Source organism: Drosophila suzukii, assembly GCF_043229965.1.
Source record: "Drosophila suzukii chromosome 2 unlocalized genomic scaffold, CBGP_Dsuzu_IsoJpt1.0 scf_2c, whole genome shotgun sequence".
NCBI classification, from domain to species: Eukaryota; Metazoa; Arthropoda; class Insecta; order Diptera; family Drosophilidae; genus Drosophila; species Drosophila suzukii.
This window is the reverse complement of record NW_027255896.1, coordinates 8,368,433-8,382,529: the sequence shown is the minus strand read 5'-3', so window position 1 is coordinate 8,382,529 and position 14,097 is coordinate 8,368,433. Positions and strand designations below refer to the sequence as shown.

The window sequence follows — 14,097 nt, the reverse complement described above, 5'->3', positions numbered from 1 at the left end:
ACAGCGGGCCAGAAGACGCAAGGAGCGTCAAGCATCGCCTGCCGCAGCCAGCGGCCAGAAGGCACAGGTGCCGCCATTTTGGAGAGCGCTGAGGCAGCGCCGTATTTGGACCTGTTAGGATGCAGCATTCCCCGAAGAGGAGCTCGCGGCTGAGAGGAGGGGAAGCCACCCCTACAGCAACGCGAGCGGATCAGCAGCCAGTGAGTAGTGGAGCAGAAAACCGGCCGCGAGTGAACATAACCTCGGCGGCGGCCATTTCTAGCCCAGCCACTACGGTGACTACAGTAGCGTCCCAACCGAGGAGTACTGCTGTCACAGCTGCGGGATCAGAGCCAGAGCGGGAGACGAACCAGTCCCTCACGTCGGACCTTTTGAAAAGGATTGCGGAGGAGCTAAAGCAGGTTAAAGCCCTGAACAGTGTGAGCACCGCCAATTGCGCGCCAATCGCAGTTGGCCCAAGCGCAGATGGCGCCATCAGTGGAGCGTCGGGGCGGCCGCCATCTTGGAGCGGACCGCCATTAGCCACATCTAACGGTGAGGCCTCAACTAACGGGGTCGGGCCGGTCCCACATAGCGGTGTCGGTGCGAGCAGTGCGGCCTGCACGCTGCCGCCATCTTGGAGTGGACCGCCATTGCTAACGACTAGCAATCATTTTGTGGAGCCACTGTGTGCTACAAGTGTTGCGCAGACAGCGCATGGATTCGTGCTACCGGGCGGGAGCACCCACAACGTGGCAACAGCATCGCCATTTGTCGGATCCTACGCCCCGATAACGCCGAACGAATCCCAAAGAGTGTACGGGCCAAGGAAGCTTCCGGACCTGCCTGTATTTGGAGGGCAGCCCGAGGAGTGGCCGATCTTTAACTGTGCGTTTGTGGAGACGACCCAAGCATACAACTGCACAGACTTGGAGAACAACCAGAGGTTGTTGAAGGCGCTGAAGGATGAAGCACGCGAGACAGTGAAGTCGCTGCTGATTCACCCTGGGAACGTCAGCGCCGTGATGGAGCAGCTGCGCTTTAGGTTCGGCCGACCGGAGCAGCTTATACGCAGCCAGCTGAACAGCGTGCGAGAGGTGCCGCCGATTTCGGAGCAGCACCTGGCGAGGATCGTTCCCTTCGCAACCCGAGTGAGTAACCTCAACGAAGGCGGAGCAGCACCTGCGGAACCCAACGCTAATGGAGGAGCTTGTGGCAAAGCTTCCTACGAGCAAGCGAGTAGACTGGGCCAGGCACGCTGCATCGATCGAGCCCTTTCCCACTGTGGCGCACTTCAGCGTGTGGCTGCAGGAGTACGCAAACGTCGTGTGTACGGTTTTGGACGTCGAGGGAAAGGAGCCGAGGCGTCGAGTTCTACATGCGAGCGTCGACCAGAACGGATGCGATCAACAGGATGATCGGCATGGAGGTTGTCCAATTTGTGGAGGGCAACATGCTGCGACGAGCTGCAGGGAGTTCATTGGAGCTTCGCCACCGGGTAGGTGGAGCATGGTGAGGAGGCACCGGCTCTGCTTCACATGCTTACGGAGTGGACATACGACCAGAACCTGCGATGTACATGGCGAGTGCCAGATCAACGGATGCCGCAGATTGCATCACCGTCTGCTACATGGTGCGGACGAGGAGCGAAGATGGCCGGCGCAGCGAGGTGGCTTCAGGAGCCACAACGGAGGAAACCAGCAGTCAGCAGTTTCCAGACGCGGCCCGGACAGGAGGTCTTCGCCACGAGGTGGTTACAGGGACCACGAGGGGAGCCTACAGTCGGCTGTCCCCAGAAACAGCCTGGAGATAAGGGCCCCGCAGCCAGCGGAGGCGCCCGTGCAGAGGAACTTAAACTGCGTTGACGCCGAAGGAGGCCGACTTTTGTTCCGTATACTGCCAGTAACGCTGTACGGAGCTGGTCGCCAGGTGGATACATACGCGCTCTTGGATGAAGGATCCTCCGTCACGATAATCGATGACGAGCTACGGAGGGATCTGGGAGTGCGAGGCGTGCATCGACAGCTGAATATACAATGGTTTGGAGGAAGGGCCAGCAGAGAGCCCAGCAACGTGGTGAGCCTAGAGATAAGTGGAGCTGGGAAGCCCACTCGCCACGCTTTGAGGAACGTGTACTCCGTTTCGAGCCTGAGTCTGCCAATGCAGACGTTAGGTCGACAAGATGTCCAGGGCGTGCATAAGGATGCGCGTCTGCCGATGAAGCCCTACATCAACGTGGTGCCTAAGTTGCTCATCGGACTGGACCATGGACATTTGGGATTGCCACTTAGGACGAGGCGGTTTGCCAGAGAGGGACCGTATGCGGCCGCAACCGAGCTTGGATGGGTTGTGTTTGGGCCAGTAAGTGGGCAATCGACTACGCCGTCACCGAGGTCCTGCCTTCTAGCCGTGTCAATGGATAATACGGTGGAAAAGATGGTGGACGACTACTTCGAGATGGAAAGCTTTGGTGTGAAGCTCGCGCCACAGGTCGCAGGCAGCGATGACGCGCGGGCACAAAGGATCCTCGAAGATACCACGGTGAAAGTGGGGCGTCGCTACCAGACGGGATTACTCTGGAAGGACGACTACGCTGTGCTGCCACGGAGCTATGAGATGGCGCACAGACGGCTGATCAATGTGGAGAAGAAGTTGAAGCGCAACGGGCAGTTGGCGCTGGAATACGATCGTATCATCAAGGATTACGTATCCAAAGGATATGCGAGGAAGCTGCAGCAGGATGAAGTCGCGGTGACGAGCGACCGGCTATGGTATTTGCCACATTTTGGTGTCGAAAACCCGAACAAGCCCGGTAAGGTCCGGCTTGTGTTCGATGCTGCAGCCAAGGTTGGAGGAACCTCGCTAAATTCGGCGCTGGACAAGGGGCCTCAGAATTACAAGCCCTTGCCAGCCGTGCTCTTCCACTTCAGGGAAGGAGCAGTCGGAGTCTGCGGTGACATCAAGGAGATGTTCCACCAAGTGCTGATCCGACCCGAGGATCGATGTTCCCAACGATTCCTTTGGAGGGATGGCAACGACGATCGAGACCCGGATGTGTACGAGATGAACGTAATGACCTTTGGAGCAGCCTGCTCGCCGAGCGCTGCGCATTACGTAAAGACGGTGAATGCCCTGAAGTTTCGGGATTCGGACCCGAGGGCAGTCAAGGCCATCATCGACTACCACTACGTCGATGACTATGTGGACAGTTTCGCTACAGAGAGCGAAGCTATAAGTGTATCTACCCGAGTGAAGGAGATACATGCGGAGGCTGGATTCGAGTTATGCCAGTTTTCATCCAGCTCACCCATCGTGGAAGCGGCGTTGGGACCACCCGGACAAGTCAAGAGCGTCGGATGGGGTGAGGCTGAGCAGAAGATCCTTGGAATGCGCTGGCAGGTAGCCACGGACGACTTCAGATTCAACGTGGAGTATCACCGAGTGCCAAGTAGCGTTCTAAGTGGAGATCGAGTCCCTACAAAGAGGGAGTATTTGAGCCTGCTGATGTCAACGTTCGACCCATTGGGATTCCTGTGCTGCCTGATGATTACAGCGAAGCTGTTGTTGTGAGAGATCTGGAGGCAGAAGATCCAGTGGGACGAACCACTACCGGAGGAGATAGGCAGAGCCTTTGCGGCCTGGCGCAGGGAGATGGTCGCCGTGGGACAGTTCCGATGCCCTCGTCACTATTTCGGGCATGGAGCAGTTCGGACCGTCGAGTTGCACGTGTTCGTGGATGCAAGTCAATCTGCATTCGCGGCGGTGGCCTATTGGAGGGTCACGTACGAGGATGACAACGTGATGGTTAGCTTCGTGTGCGCAAAGACGAAGGGCGCGCCGATGAGAACGATGTCGATCCCAAGGTTGGAGCTGCAGGCAGCAGTTCTTGGAACCAGACTGATGAACACTGTCCAGGAGGAGCACAGTGTGGACATCAGCGAGACGGTGTTGTGGACGGACTCAAAAACGGTGCTGAGATGGTTCGGCAGCACCCACCGCCGGTACAAGCAGTTTGTTGGCAACCGAGTGGCGGAGATTTTGGAGTCGTCGAAGGTTTCCCAGTGGAGGTGGGTACCTACAGCTGAGAACGCAGCGGATGATGCGACGCGGTCGCAGAATAAGGCGGACCTTAGCCCAGAATCACGTTGGTTAAGCGGACCCGCATTTTTGAGGCAGCCAGCGAGCGGCTGGCCGGCGCCTGAGGAGGGAACTAAGCGTGTTCCAGATGCGCCTGAGGAGGGAACTAAGCGTGTTCCAGATGCGCCTGATGAAGAGGAGATGCCCGGTGAGTTTGCATTAATGGCCGCGGATGAATTTGCCATTCCGTTCCAGAGATTCTCGAGCTTCAGTCGCCTGGTGAGGACCACAGCATGGGTCTTGAGGTTTGCGCGTTGGTGTCGCAAGCAGAGAAGCGAGATCGAGGAGTACGCACTCACTGCATCGGAGTGTGAGGCCGCGGAGAACCTGTTAGTCAGACAGGCCCAGTTGGAGTCGTTCCCCGACGAGATGAGGTCGGCGGAATGCGGAAAGGACGTCGCCAGCTCGAGTGATATTCGAGGTCTGGCGCCTTACGTGGATGAACATGGAGTTCTGCGAGTTTATGGCAGAGTTGATGCCGCGCTGTGCATGCCGTACAGTGCGAGGAGGCCCGTAATACTGTCACACAGGCACAGTCTTATGGATTTGATTGTGAGGCACTTTCATGCCCAGATGAAGCATCAAAACGTGGATGCGACGATTGCTCAGATTCGGACGAGATTCTGGGTCACGAAGATGAGACGAGTGCTGAAGGAAGTAATCTCGTCGTGCAACGAATGCAAGTTGCAGCGAACGCGGCCGTTGCCGCCGATAACGGGACCCCTACCAGAGGATCGACTGGAAGCGGGAGGATGGCCATTCAAGTACACCGGATTGGACTACTTTGGGCCACTGCTGGTGACTGTATCCCGTCACAGAGAGAAGCGTTGGGTCGCCTTGTTCACATGCTTGACGACAAGGGCGATTCATCTGGAGTTGGCTCATGACCTGTCGACGGATTCCTGCATAATAGCGATGAGGAACTTCGTCTGCCGTAGAGGACCAGTACATAGACTGCGGAGTGATAACGGCAAGAACTTCGTGGGAGCTGACAGGGAGGCCAAGCGATTTGGAGACGTGTTCGAGACGGAGAGGATACAGAGTGAGTTGTCCAGCAGAAGCATTGAATGGGATTTCAATTGCCCATCGAACCCGTCTGAGGGCGAAGTATGGGAGCGGATGGTGCAGTGCGTCAAACGAGTGCTGCGCCATACCCTGAAGGAAGTCGCGCCGAGGGTTCATGTGTTGGAGAGTTTCCTGATCGAGGCGGAGAATGTAGTCAACTCGCGTCCGCTCACCCACTTGCCGGTGGATGCGGACCAAGAGGCGCCGTTGACGCCAAATGATCTGCTCAAGGGAGCAGCTAACCTGCCGAATACGCCTGGATTGGATGCGGAGCTGCCCAAGGAGGGTTCTACGCGAAAGCAGTGGAGGATTGCTCGCATGCTGCGAGACCGTTTCTGGAGGAGGTGGGTCCTGGAGTACCTGCCTACGCTTGTGCGCCGCGAGTAGTGGTGCCGGAGAACGGAGCCCATCCGCCAGGGCGATATGGTCTTCGTCTGCGATCCTGCCTTGCCCAGACGAGAGTGGCGCAAGGGAATCGTGGAGGAGGTCTACAGCGGAGCTGATGGAGTCGTCAGACGCGCTACTGTGCGCGTGAACGAAAATGGCCTATCTCGGACAATGTTGCGGCCCGTCTCAAAACTTGCAGTTTTGGATTTGAGTGAAGCGGTTCTTCACGGGGTCGGGGATGTCGACGGTTGAACATTGTAATCGATAGGTAGACTAAGTATTTTAAGAGAAATCTAGTATTTGTTAATTTATCCGATCTCGTATGGATTTCTTGGCCCTTGAAGTGCGGGCCTACTAATATCGGTTTAATGGATGCCGCCATAAATTGTGCTTCTCATTGTCTTGTGAATCGTAGGAGGGCACACTGCGGTAAGATTAAGTTAGTTTGAAATGTATGAGGCTGATTTGAATTGTTAACAGAATAAAACGATCGCCCCGATCGCACCAATCGAGCGCCACCAGGCGCACGCCGCCCTTAAAGTTCACCCTCTCTTCGGACCTACGCGTGTGGGGTAGTCGTTAACAAGGCAACTCCATATGATGCAAGACAAACTGTGATCACCCAAGATGCCCCGATTCTTTTTTTATTCAGCGTATTTGTCAATATCTTACGGTATAAAAAAAGTTAAAGCTAGCTGCAGATATTGGCAGATGTGTGCATAATCAACCATATACTAACACCGTTTCTTTTTTCTTCAAGGTCAAAGCAGCTGTTTTGGTCAAGCATCAATATTTTCTAATACGAAGCTATGTGAACTCAAAAACCTCCTTTGACCTTTTTCAAAGCTACAGTCAACTGTTAAAGGCTAAGAAATTAACCTATCCAGACAAAATAACAGTAAGTGAACCAAAAGCTGAAGTCGAGTTACAGAGCTTGGTTGACCACACTGCGAGGAGGATTGTAAAACTTCAGCATGATGTTCTTGAAAGCGTTGGAAGTGATTCCTCTGATAACCTTATTTTAATTGGAAAATGAGGATTTGACGGCAGCACTGGACATTCAGAATACAAACAGAAAGTCTGCAACAAGGATTTGAGCGATTCCAGTCTTTTTGTGACATCATATGTGCCATTACAACTTAAAACCATGGAAAATGATCCAAAAGATGAAAAAAAATTTTGGAAGAATCCGCGACCTTCGTTTACACGATACTGCAGACCATTAAGATTACAATTTGCAAAAGAAACGGCTCAATTAGCTGAAGACGAAGAAAAGTATTTCAAAGCTAAGATTGAAGTGTTGAATGCCACGCCATGTAATGTGTCCGGTAAAGAAATTAAAATTAAACACAGCTTGCAGTTGACCATGGTTGATGGGAAAATTTGTAGTGCCCTAAGTCACACGTCATCTTCTAAGTGCTACATATGTGAGGCAAAGCCGACAGAGATGGACGATTTGGAAAATTGTTTGAAAAAGAAGGTTAGTGAATCACGCTTTGAGTTTGGATTGTCTCCATTACACTCCTATATTCGTTTTTTTGAATACTTTTTGCATGTATCGTACAGACTCGCCCTGAAGAGCTGGAGAGTTAGTACTCCAGAAGGAAAACAAGTACTTTCGACAAGGCAATCCCAAATGCAGAATGATTTTCGCATACGAATGGGAATTATTGTGGATACACCTAGGAGTGGAGGAAGTGGCACGTCAAATGATGGCAATACGGCCAGAGCGTTTTTGAAAAATCCGAAATTATCAGCAGAAATAACGGGTATTAATGAAGATATTATAATCCGGTGTTCAATATTGCTGCAGTGTTTGGCATCAGGCTACACAATCAAAAATTCAAAAAATTTGGAGAATATGCACTTGATACTGCCAGAAAGCTGATTAGCTTGTATCCATGCTACTATCTTCCACCATCCGTACACAAAATTTTAGTGCTCCAGATGTCATAAATTATGCAGTTGTGCCGATTGGAGAATTATCAGAAGAAGCTGCAGAGTCAAAAATTAAGGACATCAAAATGTTTAGAAGACTGCACACCAAGAAAACTTCTCGGATTGACACAAACACAGATTTGATGCACAGATTACTTCTGAGCTCAGATCCTTATGTTACTGGCCAAAGAAAGCTCCCACATTAAAAAAAAGTCCGTTTTATCAGCATCAGCATTTGAACTACTCGATGACTTAAATTAAATATATCCTGTTATCATTTATTTTTTAAAATTTTGTTTTCTTTTGCTATAATTTGTATTTTTGTTTAATATTATTGTTATGTTCTTTTCATGTAACTTTCACTTAATAATCCAAACTAACGGATTAATATTGGTGGGCCGATAATAAACCACTCCTCTTCCTCTTAAAATTTCCAATAAAATTTTTTTTTTTGCTATAATTAAAATATTTGAAAATTTTGAAACGATACAACAACTAGAAGTATTTTTGTCCGCGGCTCCCATACAGGTCCAACCACTGTGCGCCGCCGTTGAGCGTTAGGCTTGAGTAAGAGATTACCTTTTCTCCTCGTTCAATTTCCTGGGTCAAGATCGCCCCGATGCCGTAGTCGCTCGCGTCAGCTTGCAAGATTAATGGTTTGTCAAAATGGGGGCATGCCAGTACGGGGTCTGCGCCGAGTCTTGCCTTCACCTTTTCGAACGCCGTATAATGTTCCTCTGTCCACACAGATTGCCCTTGCGTAGCAGATCGGTTAGAGGTTTGACTATTTTTGCGAAGTCAGGTACAAACCGGCGGTACCATGATGCTACGCCCAGGTACTGTCTGAGCTCATTTACTGTTGATGGTGGTTCTAGTTCTGCGATGGCTGCTACCTTTTCCGGATCCGTACCTATTCCTTCGCTAGTAACTCGATGACCAAGATACAGCAGCTCTTTCCTGAAAAATTGAAACTTTTCCGAGTTTAACCTCAGATTTGCCTGATTTAGCCGTCGGAACACTTCCTTCAGGTTAGCCTTTCGTTATGTATGTGGTATGTAGCTTCCAACTCGGCCCAGATGTCGACGAGTTGTGGGTCATTATCCGTTTCTGAGTAATACTCGGATAATGCCTTTCTCATGTCTTCTAATCTGCCGTCCAGAGCGACATTAAGCCTTTGTGAAACATTGGCCAAGTCATCTTGGATGTAACGAACTGATTTTTGTGGTCTGTTCGCTACGAGATTCGTGCGGCTAGCTCAGTAGATTGTGTGTTCGTCCCACCAAATTTATATAAACGTGACCGCCCAGTAGCTCAGTGAGAAAACACAGAATTAACGGGTTCGTTGTGGGTTTATTGGGCTTAGTCCCCAAATGATCTCGGTACCCCAGTCCTGTAGCTCCCTGAAGATCCTTGACGATGTCTTGCGCACTGCTCCTGGCTGTGCTGGCTGCGCGGCTGGACGTAGCGTGGCTTCTGGTACTCAGGGTTTCGGCCGTACGTTGATCCGGGACTTCCGCCTTGACCTAGCCGTGTGATGCCCTCTGGGCCTCAGCTACCTACGTCTCAATTCGGAGATTCCTGGTATCCCAATCCCGAATGTCTCGTCGTAGCGATCTTGCTCCCTGTAGGCTCCCACGGCGCTGCTTTTCCATTCACTTGTATCTTTTATCTGTTCACTTTGGTATCTTGACTGATCCTGACGGTTTGACTCTTCGTGATCGACTGATCATGCTTCCAGCCACTTATATAGGGCTCCTGGTACCGTTAATTCTTGGCATCTGTGGAGGCACCACTTCAGTCCGCGGTGGAGGCACCACTTCAGTCCGCGGTTTTACCGTTCGACCATTTGCCCTCTGCACATGGCCCCACTCTAGGGTGCTAAGCGCGGCGATCTACCGTTAACCCTTCGCTCCTTCTCTCCAAGAACTCTTTCCTCGTACTCTCCAAACTCTCTTGAGCCGAATTCTCCAAGCTTTCTCGTACTAAATTCTCCAAAACTCCCACGAACTGAATTCTCCAAACTCTCTTGAACTGAATTTTCCAAACTCTCTTGAACTGAATTCTCCAAACTCTCTTGAACTGAGTTCTCCAAACTCTCTCTTCCCGCAGTGCCGTTACTACGCGTATTCAACGGCAAGCGGCCGGCCATCTGTCGCTGCTGCTGCTGAGATTTGTGGGGAGTTATTAAACTCCTCACAAGAGAGAATCCTTTAGTCGATGGCATAGACTATTACCGTTACTCATCTAAAAGGAGTGCGAGGGAGAAAGAGATATTCAAGCAGCAAAGCTACTGAAATCAAGATGGCGCCAATTCGGACCAGTTTGAGCAAAAATGTTGGCAAATTAGTAGTCGAAAGAAAATCCCATTTACTTTTTTCAAAAAACTTTTTAAATGTATGCGCCAGACACGTATTATTTGCGTAATGGGCGCTTGTTGCCCTTAGAATGGGCTTAGCAATAAGCTCAATAATCCACATGCCAAATCCAAACTTTCTAGGTCCTATAGTATTGTAGTAAAAAGATGTCCTCTATATTTATTCGAATTATATTTTTATTGTACTTGGAGCAGAAAAGGTGCCGCTACCAACGTTCAGTTTTTTCTGTTCATACATTTTTCTTTAGGTTCTTAGTAAGCCTAAGTCTCGTTGCTGCGCTGCCCACAGTTGGACAGAAGAGAGACGGCTATGTATATCTTATATATTATATGTATATAATTATGCTCTTTTAAGCTGCGCGTGCAACAGAATGCTGACACTTGCACTTTCTGTAAGCGCACCGATCGACTCATGTTCCGGCCACTTGAGTTTTTGACCGGGACTTTGTTTACGTAAATACTGCAACAAAGTGTTACAGTGTGTTCACTTTAAGTACTCTTGGTACAGTAGATATTCAATATATGAAAGCATGGCACATTTTTCGATCATTGTGGGTCGTCCATCTGTAATCGATGGCTGGCTTTTCGAACAAAGGTAATTTTTGAAAGAGAATTCAGGATCGTCGCCTTGGGAGCTGCCCCGGGTTTATCGTCGTAGTCCCTTGCTGTTACTAATAACTTGTGGAGGCGGTCTCCCATGTGGACGCCTGTGTGACGATAACGTGGAGTTCTGGCCGACATTTTGCCCAAAGTTCTGCCAGGAGCTCATCGCTGGATTGTCCATACTTTTTTTCTCGAACTCTTCGAATCTCTGTCCCTGATTCAGCCAAGCTCGGACCGATCTGCCTCAACTTGTCCAGCTCCCAGCTTCATTTGGCCCGTTCTTGTTGTTGCTCTCTGTAGTTTGGTTGCCTTTTGGACACATCAGGAAAACACCTGAACACATTGTTGCACGGTCAATCGGCTCTCTCCTGTCCCTGATTTCAATCCTTCTGCTGTTACCTTCTTCCTCTTAGACCAGGAAGACAGAAAAAGTAAGCAAAAAAAATATTTAAGCTCGATTGATATATAAAGACTCAATGAGAAGATAAATAAAAATTAATTAATTCGAAGACTTTCCAAACAAATTCAACATGCGATGGAGGAAAAAGGTTCACCGGACAGAGTGAAGTTGTTGCGTCGGAATTTTTGAACCAGTACTGAGAAGGGCTTGGGCCGAGGGAGTTCCGTCCTGAGCAGGCACGCTGGCTGCCGGCTGAGCTCGCCGTACTTGGAGTGGGTCCTTTGGAAACCACTCCCTCTTCAACATAACAAGAATAAATGTATCGTACCTGAAAAGTGTATAGAATATGTAAAGTTCGTCGGTCTTCTGTCCATAATATTTTATTATATTAATTTTGATTGACATCGCTTATGCTGTCGTCATTGTGCTCATATATGTTTTGGAATTTATACAACAGGAATTCCCATCTCAAAACATCATTATGAGTCGCGCTCTAAGCGCACTCTTCGGAGATGTGCACTTATCACATTCAAAACAACATCGGCATCAGGTGGATTTGTCGTTGTCTATTTCGCGCGACTTTTGTCAAACGCTCTCTGGAGAGCTGCTCTCATCATATTTCATCAAGATTCCCGCTCTAAGCGCGTTCCTCGGAGTTGCGCTCTCATCATCTTGCGCCTCTCTCCCGAAGTACCTAGAACATTGGCTGGATTCTTACTCTTCATTAGCTTGGAACCCGCTCATTGAAAATATGTTCTCTACATATTCGCCGCTGGAGTTAAACCAACATCGGATGCTGCTATCTTCGGATTCTGATACTATTGAGATCAGCGCGCCTTTTGGGATAGCGCTCTCTTTTATGAGTAGTCGGATACACTCTTCACTGTGCTCTTCATCGCCTCTCTCCATTGATGCAATTTCTTCTACGCTCTTTGGATGGCCGTCACAGAACAGGCATGCGTCCGTAAGAAAATCATTTACATATTCTCAATTCGACTGCACTATTATTCCATGGAACGACGATCTCAACCTGCCTATAAAAATAAAATACGTACGGATACGTTACGCAAGGTACTTAATAGTACTTATGATCATGCGAGGCCGACATCTAATTTGGATGTTGAGAATTCCCCTTCAACAATATGCGTTGACTGGCAACCTGCTAGGGGCTTGCCTGCAGTTAACTCAAATAGCCATCATTCAGGAAATAATGGCCTGAAAATATACTTTCAAAATATATCCGGCATGAGAACTAAAACGCAGTCTGTCTTTATGAATACTTCCAACAGTGACTATGACATTATCATACTGGTTGAAACTTGGATAAATTCTAACTTTAGTTCGAATGAATTCTTCGATCCTAAATTATTCCAAGTTTTTCGTAAAGATAGAGACTTTGGCAGAATGCAGTGCGAGAGAGGAGGTGGTGTCATCGTGGCTGTTAGCCGTAAATTCTGTTGCACTGTAATTCGACTCCTTAATGGTGACTCCCTTCTGGACCAATTGGCGGTGGCGGTGTCTGGCTCATCCGGGAAGATATCGTAGTGGCTTCCTATGTTCCACCTGGCAGTGATTCTGGGCGTTACCAGGCTCACTTAGACAACATCTCTAACATACATGCCAGCTTGGAGGACTCTGATGGCATATGTGTGGCTGGAGACTTCAACCTCAGCTCTGTTTTCTGGACGTGGGACCTACAAGCATCTGCTATGGTGCCCGGAAATGTTCATCATTTACATGAAATAATTGTCATTGATGACTGTTTTAGTATGGGCCTCACCCAAATTAATAATGTTTTCAATGATTTGCATAAGCTGCTTTATTTAATCTTCATTAATTCTATTGTTCACTCTAACGTAACTCTGGCTGAATTTACGATTTCAAATTGTGTTGTACATCACAAACCCTTGTGCCTAAACATCGAATTTTACAGCTTTCTGCCATTCAATGATTCTAATCCTAGATATATATTTGATCCCTCTAGTTTGAGTTCCCTAAGGGATTGCCTGCTATCCTTAAATTGGGGTGCCTTGTTATCGAACCCTTGCATAGAAACTAATTATATAACCTTTCTTTCAACGATTAGAAATACTCTTGACAGCATAGTCCGTTCCAAGATACGGGGTTCCTACAGGCTTCCTTGGTATACTAAGGGACTGCAAAAAATCAAAAACCTTAGAAACAAATACTACAAAAAATTTTCTAAAACACATAACCTGGCCGATGGTGAAAGATATAGGCAGCATAAACGGTAGTTTGAGTTTCTTAATAAATTTCTATATAGCCAATACATTTGTGACGTTGAGCATAGTTTGAAGGCCAACCCTAAGGCGTCTTGGTGCTTTGTCAACTCAAAAAAAACACATTCGTCTATACCTTCAACAATGTCGTATGGTGATGTTGTTGCTTCCACTGAGGCCGATATCGCAAATTGGTTTGCTGCCTTTTTTTCCTCGAACATGGAACCTTCCGATGATTGGTATGACCTGGAAACTTTAAATTCAATTGCAGAAATTTGCAACATTGGGAGCCTGGACATATCGTATGATGACATTTATGAAGCAATTAGTTATTTTAATGATTCCCCAAGACTAGACTTTGATGGAATTTCTTCAATCTTCCTTAAGAATTGTATTGTCAGTCTTAACCTACCCCTGCAAATTCTGTTCTCTTCTTCCGTGTCTCAAGGAAGATTCCCAGTTAGATGGAAAATTACTAGTGTCACACCGGTCCATAAAGGAGGAAGTAAATTTGATATTTCTAACTATAGGCCAATTGCTAAGATCAGTAACATAGCTAAATTGTTCGAAAGAATAATTTTCAAAAAACTATCTTTCTTAATAAAGTCTTACATCGAACCTAATCAACATGGCTTCATGCCCGGTCGATCTACGACGACCAACTTGGCTGTCTTTACCAATCACTGTATAAATGCATTTGAGGATCATTTGCAGATGGACACGATTTACACAGATTTTGCCAAAGCTTTTGACAAGGTTTGTCACTCTGCCCTAAAGGCTAAACTTTCCAAACTTGGCTTTCACTCCTCTTTTCTTAACTGGATAGCATCGTATTTGGATAACCGACGCTATCATGTTGAAGTAGGTGGTGCATTATCCCATCCTTAAAAAGCGATATCTGGACTTCCTCAGGGTAGCTCCCTTGGCATTATTTTCCCTTATTTTTATAAATGACATTTGTGCCTGTATCCATT

The 14,097-nt window shown here is 48.3% G+C and overlaps 2 protein-coding genes across 2 annotated transcripts; both read left to right on the top strand.

Moving 5' to 3' along the window:
• The first annotated feature begins 1,393 nt into the window (after nucleotides 1–1,393).
• LOC139354283 (uncharacterized) lies at nucleotides 1,394–3,549 on the top strand. Its single transcript, XM_070998503.1, has 2 exons — nucleotides 1,394–1,477; nucleotides 1,573–3,549. Exons 1-2 carry the CDS (start codon nucleotides 1,394–1,396, stop codon nucleotides 3,547–3,549), a joined length of 2,061 nt encoding a protein of 686 aa, XP_070854604.1.
• An 81-nt stretch (nucleotides 3,550–3,630) lies between these two features.
• Nucleotides 3,631–6,108, top strand: LOC139353976 (uncharacterized). Its single transcript, XM_070998164.1, has 2 exons — nucleotides 3,631–5,997; nucleotides 6,049–6,108. Exon 1 carries the CDS (start codon nucleotides 3,631–3,633, stop codon nucleotides 5,566–5,568), a length of 1,938 nt encoding a protein of 645 aa, XP_070854265.1. The 3' UTR covers nucleotides 5,569–5,997; nucleotides 6,049–6,108.
• Nucleotides 6,109–14,097: the final 7,989 nt, after the last annotated feature.